The following is a 14167-nucleotide window of genomic DNA, read 5'->3' on the forward strand; positions in this document are numbered from 1 at the left end:
CTGAGCTGCAGTGTAGAGACTGTAATACAGAGGAGCACTTCAGACCGTCTGAAGCCTGCAACAGTTTTTTCCTGACCCATAAATACTCGTGTCACCACCCTGAGTCTTTACATATTTTACTCCACCCATCTTAAGTTAGATGGCAGATTACAATTTTACATACAAAACATATGATCATCATAAAAGAGCATAACTGCAGTGTTTACATCTACCTATGCAATTATGTGTATTAGGGATGTCACAATACTCCAAACTAACACACTATTCAATTTGACATTCATATTTAAGTTTTTTTCCCGGCACTGACAGCTATGTCATTGTCAGACAATCAAGGTTTTATGCCCTGATAACTGTCATTTACATTCAAATTCTCCTTTAAGGCCAAATTTAAACATACATTAATTTTCCATAACTGCTTATGCTCTGCGTGAGAAGAAGGATACACCCCGGACAGAGTGCCAGACTACCACAGGGCAAAATTTAATTTAATTTAATGTAATACTTTCAAACAATTTAAAATGTAATAACAGTAACAGTGTCACCAGCCATTGGGAACAAACTGTTACACAACAAGAACAAAAACAAAAGCCAGTGTATAGCAACAACTTGAGTTTCCTCGCCTGCAGTAAGTTATCTTGACGGCTTTTTGCAGGTGAGGAAACTCAAGCAGTCGTGGCGTGTGGTACTGGCTTGTAGCATAGCCTATAAACTGTACTTTTTCTGTTTACGACACATTCGTTGTTTACATAACTCACACTGAGTCTTCATCTCCAACTCAGGCAGTGGCCATAGTGGCTCAATGAGGCTACCAGTGCACTATGTTGTCTTTTTCAAGTGTTGTTTGGTTTTTTTGTTGTTAAGTCTGAAGCATGCAAGTAGGCAGGGGAGGAATGAATTTAAAAAAAGACTGGGAGAATCGCTGTTCCTGCGTGTTTGTGATGCATGTTGCTGTACAGATTTTTGGAGAGTAAAGTAACCTGGGTGGGGTGGTTGGGGGTCTTTTTTCCCCTTGGAGAGTGGGACTGTGAGAGCTGTGAGGGCTCTCAATAGACAGAGGATTATGGAAATCAAAGCTGAGAGATTAGCTAATGGGAATATAATGGCCACTGACTGCCTGGGTCAGCTGAGCCATGCAAATGAAGCAGCTATAGCCAGCGGCGGAGGAAGAATCGATATGTATGGGCAAAGTGCTGGTCAGAGATAGCCTTATATCAGTAATGCTACACAGACATACATGTGTGCGCACATATAAAAGAGAGCAAGGGCCTGAAGCCAGCAGACAGGAGTGAGCTTTCAGCGAGAGGACCCAGCTCAAGAGGGGAAGCGGAGATATCGCCAGCTCCGGCCCCGGCCCCTCTCACTGATGTCAACAGGCAGCATGTGATTCTCCCCGACGCCTGGCTCTCATCCCCACTGACACAGCACTGAGATGCAGATGCTGGTCGAGCCCCACTCTCCACGCTCCATCAAATATCTATTCATCCCGACTTGGCCCCAAAACACAACAAACGTCCTTGTAGACAATCAATAGTGCTGCTACCAGGACAGCCAAGTATTACGACAGCATTTAGATACACTAAGTAGTTTATTTTCCTACAGACTCTGGACAATCTGACATCCACCATTTAGGATGTGTGGATATTAACCTTCTTCGGATGTATGAGGTAAAGTGGGTGTCGTAAAATGCAATTGACTGGGACACATGATGGCCTTCATCATCAAACTAAATGGAACATCGTCTCTCTTATATATCAGAATACCAATTTTGAGCGTGTCAGAAAAATTTCAATTTCAGGTGGGAGCGGCGGGACTCCGGCTCCCCGTGCCTGGCCTCTCCCCTCTCATTTTCATTCCTGCCCGCTCGGCGCAGCCATTCATCAGGACCCGGGCAGAGGACACCTCCCGCCTGCTCACAAATGCATGGAGCAGGCAATAAAATTAACCTTGTGGCAATTGTTTTCCCACCCGTTTGATGGCCCCGTGTCAGCTCATCCGTTACAGGGGGAAGGAATAAAAAAGTCAAGCTCGGATGTGCAAAAAAATTATGACCGGTGGGGGGGTGGAGGGGGTGTGTGCGTGAATGGAGCCGAGCTAATGCCAGATTATGGAGTCAAAACCCGATCAATCAGTGTTAGGGAGTAGCTGAAAAGATGGTTGCTTGTTGATTTGTGTCTGGGAACAATAAAGAGCATCAAGAGCCTGGTAGGTGGTTATTATGAAGACTACTGAGCAACAAGATGGTGTGATATTTTTACAGTTCAGCTCGCCACCATCCCTGACCCGGCCCTTTCACTGAGCGGGGAGGGACAAGACGGAGGAGGGTGGGGGATAAGAGGTGGGTGGGGGGGGATAAAAATCCTTCAGAGGGTGTTTATTTGCTCTCAACACCTCCTAAGCGATCAATATTTTTAATTTGGGTCCGAGTTATTATTTTTCACATCACTGCGCCGGGGAGCAGAGTAAAGTGGCTCATATTTTAGCACTAAAAAGATCGATATGACAGGCTCACCTTCACTCTGCCCCCTCGGTGGCTGGGGGCCGCACATCATAATGGACGGTGGCGAGGTACACCCGGCCCGCCTCATGCTGGAATCACATCATTATCTGTGGCTGGAGACCCCCCCCCCCCCCCCCCCCACACACACACACACACACACACACCAACACCACCACAACAATCCACCCTCCACCGCGGGACAACAACACATCCACCTCCAACACAACTGATTTGCTCCCCTCGGCTAGATCCCATCCAAACACATACACACAGACACACAGACACACAGACACACACACACACTGGTAAACACTTTATCAGAGCGCTGTTTATGAGGAGAGGCTTGGTGTGTGTTTGTGGATGTCTAAGTGTGTATGAGAGCAGCCCATGCCCACTGCAGCGATGATCCAAGAGGGCAAAAGGCTCAATTCCCTCAGATTTGACTCCTTGTAATAAATGCATCAATTTCTCCACCTCTTTACACAATCTATTAATTATATCTACATTTTCAGTCAAAATATTTTCACACAGGGAATGCCCACTCTTTGGGTCTCATAACTCACGTCTGATGGCAGATTCATTGATTGTCGCTCAACCTCATGTCCTGAGTGTGTGTGTTTCAATGTGCGTGCTTGTGTCAGTGTTTATTCATCTTTGTCACTATGTATGTGTGTGTGTGTGTGTGTGTGTGTATGCACTTATGTCTGCCCTGAGAGTATGAGTGATGGCCGTGGAGAGTTATGGCCCGGCCATATTACCGTGCTGACATCTACTCCATTCAAGTGGCCTCAGTCGGTGCCGTAGTTCTCACCATATTGAAATAAGCGCTCTCTTAGATTTAGTTAGCAATATTTTAACCTGCTTATATGGCTGCTGCGGTCTTTTTAAACACAGAGCTGAGAGGTGGAGGTGGGAGGGAGGAGGAGGAGGGCTGCTCCTGCTAGTTAACCTCCTTGTGTAAAACCAACAGACTGTACACAGAGACCCCTCCTCTATGACCCCACTTTCTCTGGAAAGTATATAATCTCTATATGCAACCTGGTTTTGTTTCATCATAAAAAAGATGGAACAGGAGGGTGATATAGGACGCAGTTAAAAAAAAAAAAAAAAGGCGATAAATGCGAGTGACACGCATTTCTGGGTAATACCGTAAACACACTCACGCTGAGGCCCTGTCAACACAGAGGGACACTAAGTGTTCATAAATTCCTGGCCGAGCAGAGCGGTACTGATGATTGCATTACAGCACGCTGCCTGGAGGAGAATTAAGGACTCACCTCTGGAGCAGAGTGAGGTAGGGCTGCTGGCAGCTACTGACAGGGCTGCTCTACTGACCAGGGATCAGACGGCAGCGTGGGCAGGAGAGGCAAAAATTAGAGCCATCTAACTGATGCTGTTAATCATTTTGTGGGACTGTTAGTGTGGTTTCTGTGCCACAGCCAAACCAGTGACTTCTCTTTTGAGGGACAGCCTTTGAGTCCACGTCAATAAGGACTTGGGTTTAGTCAGCGGTATCTGCTTAACCAGCCTGGGTCTGTTCTACGCTATACTCTGTGTATCTATGATAGGCTTCTGACAAGTTAACTTTTCCTCTAGTGCCGTCAAATATCTGAGCCTGAAAGCTTACTCTAAATCTGGTCCTTTTGCATCTTAAGATATTTCTTTCCAGTTGAGGATTCTCATTTAGTAATTTCTTCATATCATAATAATTGTTCTTGTGCACTTAGCTAATCTTTTTATTTCCATGTCATGCAAGTGATTCAGCATGACCCACATGGGATTAGCAGAAAAAAAAACATGAGTTTCAATATCAAATGTGCATCTGTTTACTTTAAACTAGGGATGTGTTCAAAGGGTTTAAACAATAAATTCAAATAATAAGTCAATTACTACCCTTTCTAGTCAGCCCAGAAATGCTAATTGGTTAAACTTATTATTGAAATTATCATTTTATGTGATTGTGTTCATCCAATGAAAATGCTGTTGTAATAATCAGACCAATTTCCTGAAGTTTTATTTTCAAAAAGAATATGGCCCCCAATAAATGTTATTTGTTAACTTTTATTTAGTAAGTTGTTGTCATGTTTTGTGAGATCATGTGCAATGTAAATAATGCACAGAGCAAAGTACCAATTTAAACTTTTTTATTTAAAAAAAATGAGTAATGATTTCAAATGGCTCAAAAGTATGTATTTTCAGACAGTGTTTTTTCACCTTATGGATTAAATTGTGCTCAATTCTGACTGTTTTCTAAATGTTTCCTTACATTTAGACTAGTGGACTGGTCTAAGTTTAAACTTCCATTTTAACCTCAAGGAAATTAGGCATTCGGAAAAGCTTTAAAAAAAACTACTCAAATTGCAGAAAAAAGAAAAGATATGCTACAAGTCTTAACTTTACTCTGGTAAAAACTTTTTTTCCCCCCACCTCTCAGGGTTTCCCCAAGAGGGTTATTTAAATTCTTCATATGTGAACAGCCATATGCTATCCTTTATCTCTATTTTTAAAATACATCTCTGGTTTCATCTTAATAAACACTGCGTAGTGCCTTGTATGGATTAGCTTTGGATTTCTGCTGTTTTTGGTTCTTTTTCTCTTCTCTATTTTCCTTCGTTTGTGCTCCTGTATGTCTTGCTTTCCATTTCTCCTGAAAAGCACATCAGATGTAAGTTGGCAACTCCATACAAATTAGGAATTTGACCTTAGACTTCCATTGTATGCCCTCCTTTTGTTCTCAAGTTATCTGATGATCACAGAGGAGTTTATTAACTGTAAATGTCCATTCAAATCCGAATGTACTTCAGAAATGACAAGGCCTTGGTGGTTTTATGTTAAGTACAACTTATTTGACATTAAATGAATCAAACGACCCACTGACCAAGTTCACGAGGCCTTATCGTTACATCTCTCTTGTTCCAAATAATGTAGTATTACTGTATGTGGTCTCTGCAACCACACTTAAATCCGGTTAAATCTTCTTTAAAGGTATTAATTTAGGCCAGACTGTCACTTGCTTTTCATTAGAAGTCTGTAACCACTTGCAGTTTGTGTATGCTCTAACATAAGACACTGACCTCAAGATAATGAAATCCAAGACTGGAGACAGCACGCTTTGAACTTCCAGTACAAGCGTCTTAGATCCATGACACAAATTGTTCAGGACAAAGTGCTTGCATACTATAACACTGTCCCTCAGGGTGAATGCAGTTGCAAATACAAACACACCCATGCATGCACACACACACAACCACAGGGTAAAAGGAGACAGCGGTGTCCTGTCAAGCCGCAGAGCCTGATTTATCCTCTGTCGCTGCTCTCATTCCTGTCCTGTAGACCACAGACATGAGGGATGCCTTTAATTTCCCATTAAAATGCCCTGGAACAACTGAGGGCTGAGGAGGCAGTGTGTGCCACTGTGTGTCACTGTCTGTATGTGGATAGCTTGATTAGACCGTGTGACAGTGGTAGGTGTGTGTTTGTGCATGGCGGGTACTCACAGGCGTTTCTGTTAAGCCGTACAGACACCAGAGTACGAGTGTGTGTCAGGAAGCGGTAACATTACCGCACATCATTCCAGATGACACTGGCTGCAGCTCCAGGGCCGGGCCCACGATAAATATTAATGGCCGAGAACAAGTGGATTGGGAGTTGAGTTATCAGGGCGGGCCTTCCTAATTGACATTTTACCTGCTGTATACCTTAACAGGGCTGTAAAACACCGGGCCCGGGCTCAGCCGTTAGGGGGGACGTGTCAGTCAAGCTCTTCCCCATCACTGCTGCTTTCCTCTGGGAGGAGAGGAGGAGCTCCAGCTCGCCTCCACTTCTCATTGTTCAGATTCAGCATCAAGGTGTTACATGTAGCAGTAATAACATCGAGACTTTATTACAGTTTAATTAAGAGAAATTCGGATACAGTAAACAGACAATGCTCCCTTCAACCTCTACAGCGCATTTTAGATTATGTGCCAGCAGGTTGAATCTATCTATAAACTGATAAGTTTACTATTAAATTAATGATCAATTATCTGATAATCAATTAACCTATTTGAGTATGTTTGTAGAGAAAAAAAATTAAAATTCTCCAATTTCAACTTCTTAAATGTGAATATTTTCTGGTTTCTTTATTTCTTGTATGACAGTGCACTAAATATCTTTTGGTTGTAGACAAAACAAGATATTTGAGGACATCATCTTTGCTTTTGGGAAACACTGGTCAATATTTTTCACCATTTTCTGACATTTTATAGGCCAAAAAAACTGATTTAATAATCAAGAAAATATAGACAGATTTATCCACAATGAAAATATTCATTGTTTGCAGCCCTGTTTGGGAGAAATATGTCGCTTTTAATGAAAAAATCAACTGCTTTTGCTCAACAAATATCACAAAAGTACATTTTGGGTCCCTTTCCTTGCTAAATAACTTGTTTTTTTTTGACTGGCTCTAGAATTCCAAACTTTCAAGACTTTAAAGGGGATATTCTTTATCCATGTCAACAGTATTTGAAATAATGCTATTCAAAGATACCAGAGTCCACATGTCCTATACATATTTATATCTATATCTTTTCTTTTTTCTTTTTTTTTTAAGATTTAAGCACAGTAACAATGATCATTTTCATTGCTTATTACATGCTGAATATTTTCTTGATTTATCTTTTTGTCCATAAAATATCAGAAAAAATTTAAATATAATAAGTAAATAAATAAATAAAAGGCCCGAATTTCCCAAATTGAGCCCAGTGTCACATATTCAAATTGCTTGTTTTGTCCCTTCAATAGTCCAAAACCAGAATAGGTTTAATTTACTATAATAGAAGTCTAAGCAAACAAACATAAATCCACATCTTAGAAGCTGGAACCACGGAATTATTTGGATTTTTTTGCTGATTAAGTTTGTGTCGATCTCATAATTTTAATTTTTTTTTTCAGCTCTGATCAAAGTTGTAAAAAAACAAAACAAAAAACTTATGTAACAGAATTTCACACATTCATTTATCAATCACATTCCTCTCTGTCACTGACACAGAAACGCAGTTCAAACACACACTCACACTGGGCAGGCATGTAAACAATCTCACTGGCCTTTAACATACACTCGCTACATTACTACACTCCCACTCATCCAAAACATTCACTTGGCTACTTCCAAAGAAACTCACATAACCGCGTACAAAAAGACAACAAAAACACACACTCATACAAAGTGAAAGCTCTGGACCCAGAACAGTGTTCCCACTTACATTATCTGAAAATTGACAGGCGGGGCAGACAACAAACAATTATCCCCGGAGCACGATGGGGAGAAGAAATCGAAGATTGAGAAAACAAATATGGGTGATGTCATCAAAGCTAAATGGCAAGCCCTGTGTGAGAAAGACTGGAGAGTCTATTCATATTTACTGTTGCCAGGATTTCAATATCAACATCATAGAAAGCGCATCAGATGTTTCCCTTTCCACTGACTGCTTCACAAAGAGAAGCACAAACTGCCATCTCTATTTGATGAAAATGAAAATACAACAAAAAGGTTAATCTATAGACAAACACCATTAAATAAACAGCTCATAATGCCGGGATATTACCGACGCTTATATGAAATGACAGATAATTATATTTTGCGAAGGCCGATGTTTGTAATATTTTTTTGAAAAGAGCAAATGTGACTCAGTGGTTGCTGTGATTTATGAGCCTTTGTGGAGGTGCAGCGTAGCGTGGTGATAACGGCAAAATCATGGAGGAGAAGCAAGACACACACAACTCAGTGATCACACACAAAATGGGACCACAGTTCATATTTGGACCAATCTCCTCGTGTTACTCTATAGTCCTTTTTCTCTACATAATCTCCTGGGAATGCAGATATGATCATCTGATCCATCTGTAGTCTGTCAATTAAGTATCGGACATAAAACTGCGCTTTATGATGGTTTCAGAGGTAAGTCCTCTGCTGCTGGGGTTAGGTTTGAGTATCTGGCTCCACCAAGAGGCCAACATGCAAAATGTCTATTCAACTGTGGAACATATTAATGAATGAAAAGGGTCATTCACCAAGTTTTAAGTTAAATCACAAGCAGAATTCAGAACACGATCAAATCCAGAGATGTTAGTTTTATTTACTAATGCATCTGATAAACAAAAACGTGATATATGAAGATGATAATAATTAATATGCATCTTTCAGACGACAGTGTACAACACATTATCCCACTATTGGACTGAATACTTTCACAAAAACTGGACGGATTCAAATATTTGCACTGACTGAGTTTTATCACGTAAGCCAAGGAGTGTTGGGTCAGTGTATCTGACTTTAATTAACTTTATTAAGACTTAATTTTGATATCTAAAAGTAAGTACGAGCTGATGCTTAAGAATTCAAAATTTGCTTACAAATCCTGATAATCAATAAAAAAACAGTCCCAAAACATAAAACAAGTTTTAATCTGAGCACTGGCAACAAAATTATTTCCAACTATCTACTGTCATCTTGTGGCCATCTGTTGTTACTACACATTGAGAATTTACTCCAAACAATACCTCTCTGTGCATAATACAATGAGTAGATCCCACGAACTATTTGTATACGTTTTCTTTGTATCAGCCAACAGCTGCAGGTCTGCAGCTTATAACAGTTTGCAATTCTTGTGTCTTGTCTGTGGTCTGTCTTCAGATCAGATCAGTAAATGAGGCCTTCTAAATTATGAAGTCACTGTGAGCAATTCAAAACCAAACACCATGGTCAACGTTTTCTGCAGACTTTGGCTGCAACTGACAGTTAAGCTCGGCCGTTTCACACCTGACATGCGCATCGTGGGTGACAGTTCTGAGTTTATCTTTTATCTACAGCGAAAGAACGTCACATTTCAACCACAAGTTAAAGTTCCACCACAGTGTCCTAATTTAAGAGGCTGTGATCACAGAATGACTTGTGTGATGACGCAGTGTCACTGTCTGATGTGCTTCCTTGTTAGATTCATCAGAATTCAGAGAAATTGGGGTCCGTCAAGACGATTTAGATTGAAAGTGTAGTAATGTAATGATATGACATAACTTAGAGTCTTTTTGTGCTGAATACATATGTCATTCTGCTTTCCGTTTACCACCTTGTAAGACATTGTAGCTCAAAGTGCTGTCCGATGGCAGCCCTCAGAAACATTTTGTGCAGCAGCAACCCAAACATGACATGAAATGCATGCATAATATCAAAAACATCTGTGGTCCATTTACATACTTTCACCTTTACTAATCGCTTACATGTAACAACTTGTAGAAAGCTATTAGTGGCATGCTAACTAGTGGCACCTCACAAGTGTCGCAGAAGTTATATTCTGTAATCAGTGCTTGTGCTGTAAGCTAACTGTAGTGATTAATTTATACTTGGTCAATAAACGTTGAGCGCTATGGTTGTATGACAGTAAGGGTTCTAATGTTATTTTGTGTGTGTAAAGTTTGGGCTAATCACTCCTGAATAAAAACCAGGTTTCTGAAACAGATTGAATCAAGAAAGAAAACTAAAAATCCACCTTGAATGAAACTGCAGACCTGAAAAATGGAACTAAATTGCTGAGCGTGTGATTCAACACATCCATGTAACACATGTAAGCTTCAAGTAAAATCACTTAAAATTCCAAGAATGTGTTTGTACTTTCCCACAGAATGTGAATGCACCATCACCATATCAAACAGCACTTACTGTGAAATGCTCCTGGGATTTGTAGTTCTCATCGAGGTAGACGCGGGCTCTGTTGTACTCTCGCATGGCATCACTGGACAACAGCTCTCTGATGGACAGAACACACACACACACACACACACACACAGATATATGGAAATGTCAATCAAAAAGAGAAGCACCCAGGTTTTCTTCAAGTTGAACCATATTTAAAAAGACTACCCTGGTCTAAGTTTTTCCCTATAAAGCATATCTTTTTTTTTTTTCTTTTTTTTTTTTTTAAATTTTTTTTGCTGTGCTGAAGTACAGCTTTGATGCGACCAGTGGGGGGAGTAGTCCGCCCAGTTTAAAACTCCTGCATGTTCCACATCAAGGGGGTGTTTCCTTATCATAGAAAACTACTCAGCTATTACCTTTATATTAGAACAATTAGGCAAATAACCACATTATGAGCCCAATACTTACTTCACAAAACAATCCACGTGTGACATGGATGCCTCATAATTCTTCCCGCCCACCTCCTGACAGTGCACTGCCAAGAAGTGAGGCTTGTGTGACTGTACTGTCTGTAAAGATAGAGAGAAAACACAGGTGAAAAAAGAGGTAAAGTGCACCCATAACAGCTGTAACAACACCGCAGTAAGCCCATTTACTCCTAATAAACAAACTTTAGGTTGAATTATTCAGTCGAGCACAAAACCTAAATGAGCAAGGCGCCTGGGCTTCCACAATTCTTCCTAATTCAACTCTGTGACATGCTACTATATTTACACAAGACAAAGTGCCTCGCTAATGTAGGCAGAAGGCACTTAGTGAGCTTGTTCCACAAGCATAATGTCGGCCCCTCTTCGTCTCCCATCAGGGATGTGCCTGCAACACAGTATGTATGTACAGCAGGGTGTTACAGATGCTCACACGTCAGCGCTCATGCTGGCACATCACTCACTATACCAAGAACAACTTTAGTGCTGTAGGAATATGAATGCTTATTAGAATGTGGGCAAGACTCCAGCAAATACAGGCTGGTATAGAAAAAAAGAAGTTGCATGCATGTTAATACAAATTGGTGGTTATATATTGTATAGAAAGTCAAAGTGGTGAAATTCACTGCCTGCAAGCTATCCCATCCAGAGTCACATGACCTCATGTTGCTTTCCTTTAACATTCCCTCTCACACACAGCGAGGTGTTTGTGAGCACCCTGTCAGAGGCGTTCAGGGTGGCTGACCTCTAATGGAAAAATCAATAGCACATAGTGATTTACAGCACTCACAAGCACTCACAGGGTCAGCCCTATGGATGGTAGGCAGAGAACATACATCAATGTCACTGGGCACTGGGGGGGTTGGAGGAGCGACAAATGGTCCCTGGACCCGAACGGAGCCCTGCTACTTCACCAGCACCCCACCTCGGCGTTGCATTATGCTCACTACAGGCCCAATCAAATAAAAGTAATGTATGGCAATAACACTATGGATTTTCCATCAACCTATGGCTTGTCACTTAGCCCGATGACCCAAGAGCGGGGACCTACAGCAGCTCAAACTTGGAAAGATTAGTGGACCTATCAACTCACGATGGAAAAGGTCACACTCTCAAGGAGCCTGCAACTAATGTCAGGCTCGAATGTGACGTGAGGGACGTGTAGGTGTGTGTGCACACACTAGCATGCAAGTGCTTGTGTTAGTGCATTCTATTTATCTTTCCAGGCTGTAAATTCAGGTCTGCGTTGGCAAACAGACAGCATCCAGGTGGTAATTTCATTACCAGAATCACCAGTGCTATCAGCCCAAAATCAAACAGCATCAACCAGTGACCTTATTTTACTTCAGCAAACAGCAAACCTGTGACCAATATCCATGTAGATCTACCACTGTTAAGAAGAAATTCTGTTGACATTTGGGTCGAGCAGTGGCAGAAATATTGACACGTCAAATATCGTATCCATAAAACTTGATTTTATGATGGGCAACAACAGTAGTGGCCTCTCTAAACAACCTCCAGACAGTGACAGCTGCCATGGCAGTGCTGAGAAAAGCCTGTCTGGCCGTGCTGACATGACTAACAGAGTGCTGCCATATGGGACCATTTCTCAACCTCACAAGGATGTCAGACACTGATGTGTTTGATATGGAGGTGTGTCCTCTCTTCTTTTTCTCTTTCCATCTTACCGTGACCTGATTCTTGGCTTCATTTGAATTCCAAGGAGGTTCCCGTTTGTCTTTATAACATATTTGTCAAACTGTGCATGTGAGTATGCTGGAGGCAAAGAGGCCTGTTAAAGTAAATACTGCCCTGCTCAATGTCAGTGTCTTCCAAATTCACAATCCTTGACTCAGTGATAACAGCCAACATCCACAATGCTCCTGGTTGTGTATCATGATGTGTTCTTATCATTATTGTGATTTTGGTTGTTTCAATATTGATCAAAGAGAAAGCCACGTGACACAAAATGATGCAATGAAACTAAGTATACTTACTCAAGTACTGTAACTTATGCCTTTACTCCACTACATCTCAAAGGTAAATAGTATTCTTTTTACTTTTATTTTTATTTACACTACAGCTTTAGTTATTTTGCAGATTAGTTTTCATCCCCTTTCTGTCCAATAAAAGACATGTATCTCCAAATGTGTTGCTGTTCTTGAGCAAAATTAACTCTTTAAAAATCCTCTTTGATCAGCTGGAAAATGTATCATCACAAAGCTGAAAGCAGAGTTGTTGTTGTTTTTTTGGGGAAAGGTTGTTCTTACAGGACACTCATGCTACAAACATATGATGATCTTATAGAATATGATGCATTGCTGTAGATTAAAGTACCCATGAGTATATAAAGGAGTTTAAATTGGCATAACCTAAACATGTACAAGCAGGAAAATGCGACATACACATTAATGCAGCAGTAATATTACTCCAAAAACATCATTTATAATAGTACACTGACAGGTAACATTGTACTGCACAATGACTACTTTTACTTTATATACTCCACGTACACTCTACTGATAATACTTCCTTACTTTTACTTAAGTAAGGCTGTGAATGAAGATCTGAATACTTCACCACTGGTGACACATGTGACACTTGTATTAAAAGACAAATCTCAGTCATAGCTCATCATCTGAAGAAACTGAAAATGTGCTCGTTGCTGAAAGTGTGCACTTGAAACATCTGACACAATTGAAACACTGAAGCAGTTGAAGCTGTAGCTGAAGCGGCATCCAAATACTAAAGAGTTGAACAAGCAATTAAAATGTAAGAAGTTTCAGTTTAAGCCTGAGCAATGAGTGAAGCATCGGCTGACAGTGAACATTGTTTGAGGAGTTCAAATTTTTTTATGTTCAAAGCTGAGGACTTGAAAGCATTTGATGTGTCAGTCAAAGTGTAACCATTAAAAGGAGTTTAAATGTCAGTTAAAGGCAAAGTGACGAATGCAGTTAAAATGTCAGCTGCCAGGTAAAAGATGAAAGCAGTTATGATGTCATTTGAAGAGCACAAGATTCTGTCACTTGAATTGTCAGTTTTGGAGAAGGATAAATGCAGTTCAAATGTCTGTGGACGAGTAGTTGACATATCAGTTCAAGTGGAAGCACTGAAGACAGTTCAACTGTGTGCACTCAATTCAAATAGTAGTAGGGGGCTTTTTGGAGAAATCAGACCCAAATGCTGGTAAGTATGCTAACAAGCTAGCAATGTTTCTAAAGAACTTGACTGGATGACTTAAGTGAATGATCAGCTGGGCATTTGGTTGACTTTTACATTTTTTAAGTTCTTGAATGTTTTCGGAACTAAATAATACATATCATCAGCTCTGTCACACTGTAATCATTCATTCATTTTTGGTAACCGCTTATCCTGTTGAGGGCTGTGGGGGGCTGGAACCTATCCCAGCTTTCATTGGGCGAGAGGCAGGGTACACCCTTGACAGGTCGCCAGACTATCACAGGACTAACATATAGACAGACAACCATTCACGCTCACATTCACACCTACAGG

The 14167-nt window shown here is 40.8% G+C and overlaps 1 protein-coding gene across 2 annotated transcripts in view; it reads right to left on the bottom strand.

Annotated features, from left to right (window-relative positions):
- Window positions 1–14167, bottom strand: part of inpp5a (inositol polyphosphate-5-phosphatase A) — a 172897-nt gene that overhangs the window by 94162 nt on the left and 64568 nt on the right. For both annotated transcript variants that reach the window (XM_033612776.2, XM_033612777.2), the window contains exons 3-4: window positions 10638–10738; window positions 10194–10281 (exon numbers count right to left, since the gene is read on the bottom strand). In XM_033612776.2, coding sequence (XP_033468667.1) covers window positions 10194–10281; window positions 10638–10738 — 189 coding nt within the window. The remainder of the gene's footprint in view (window positions 1–10193; window positions 10282–10637; window positions 10739–14167) is intronic.

Source organism: Epinephelus lanceolatus, chromosome 17 (assembly GCF_041903045.1).
Source record: "Epinephelus lanceolatus isolate andai-2023 chromosome 17, ASM4190304v1, whole genome shotgun sequence".
NCBI classification, from domain to species: domain Eukaryota; kingdom Metazoa; phylum Chordata; class Actinopteri; order Perciformes; family Serranidae; genus Epinephelus; species Epinephelus lanceolatus.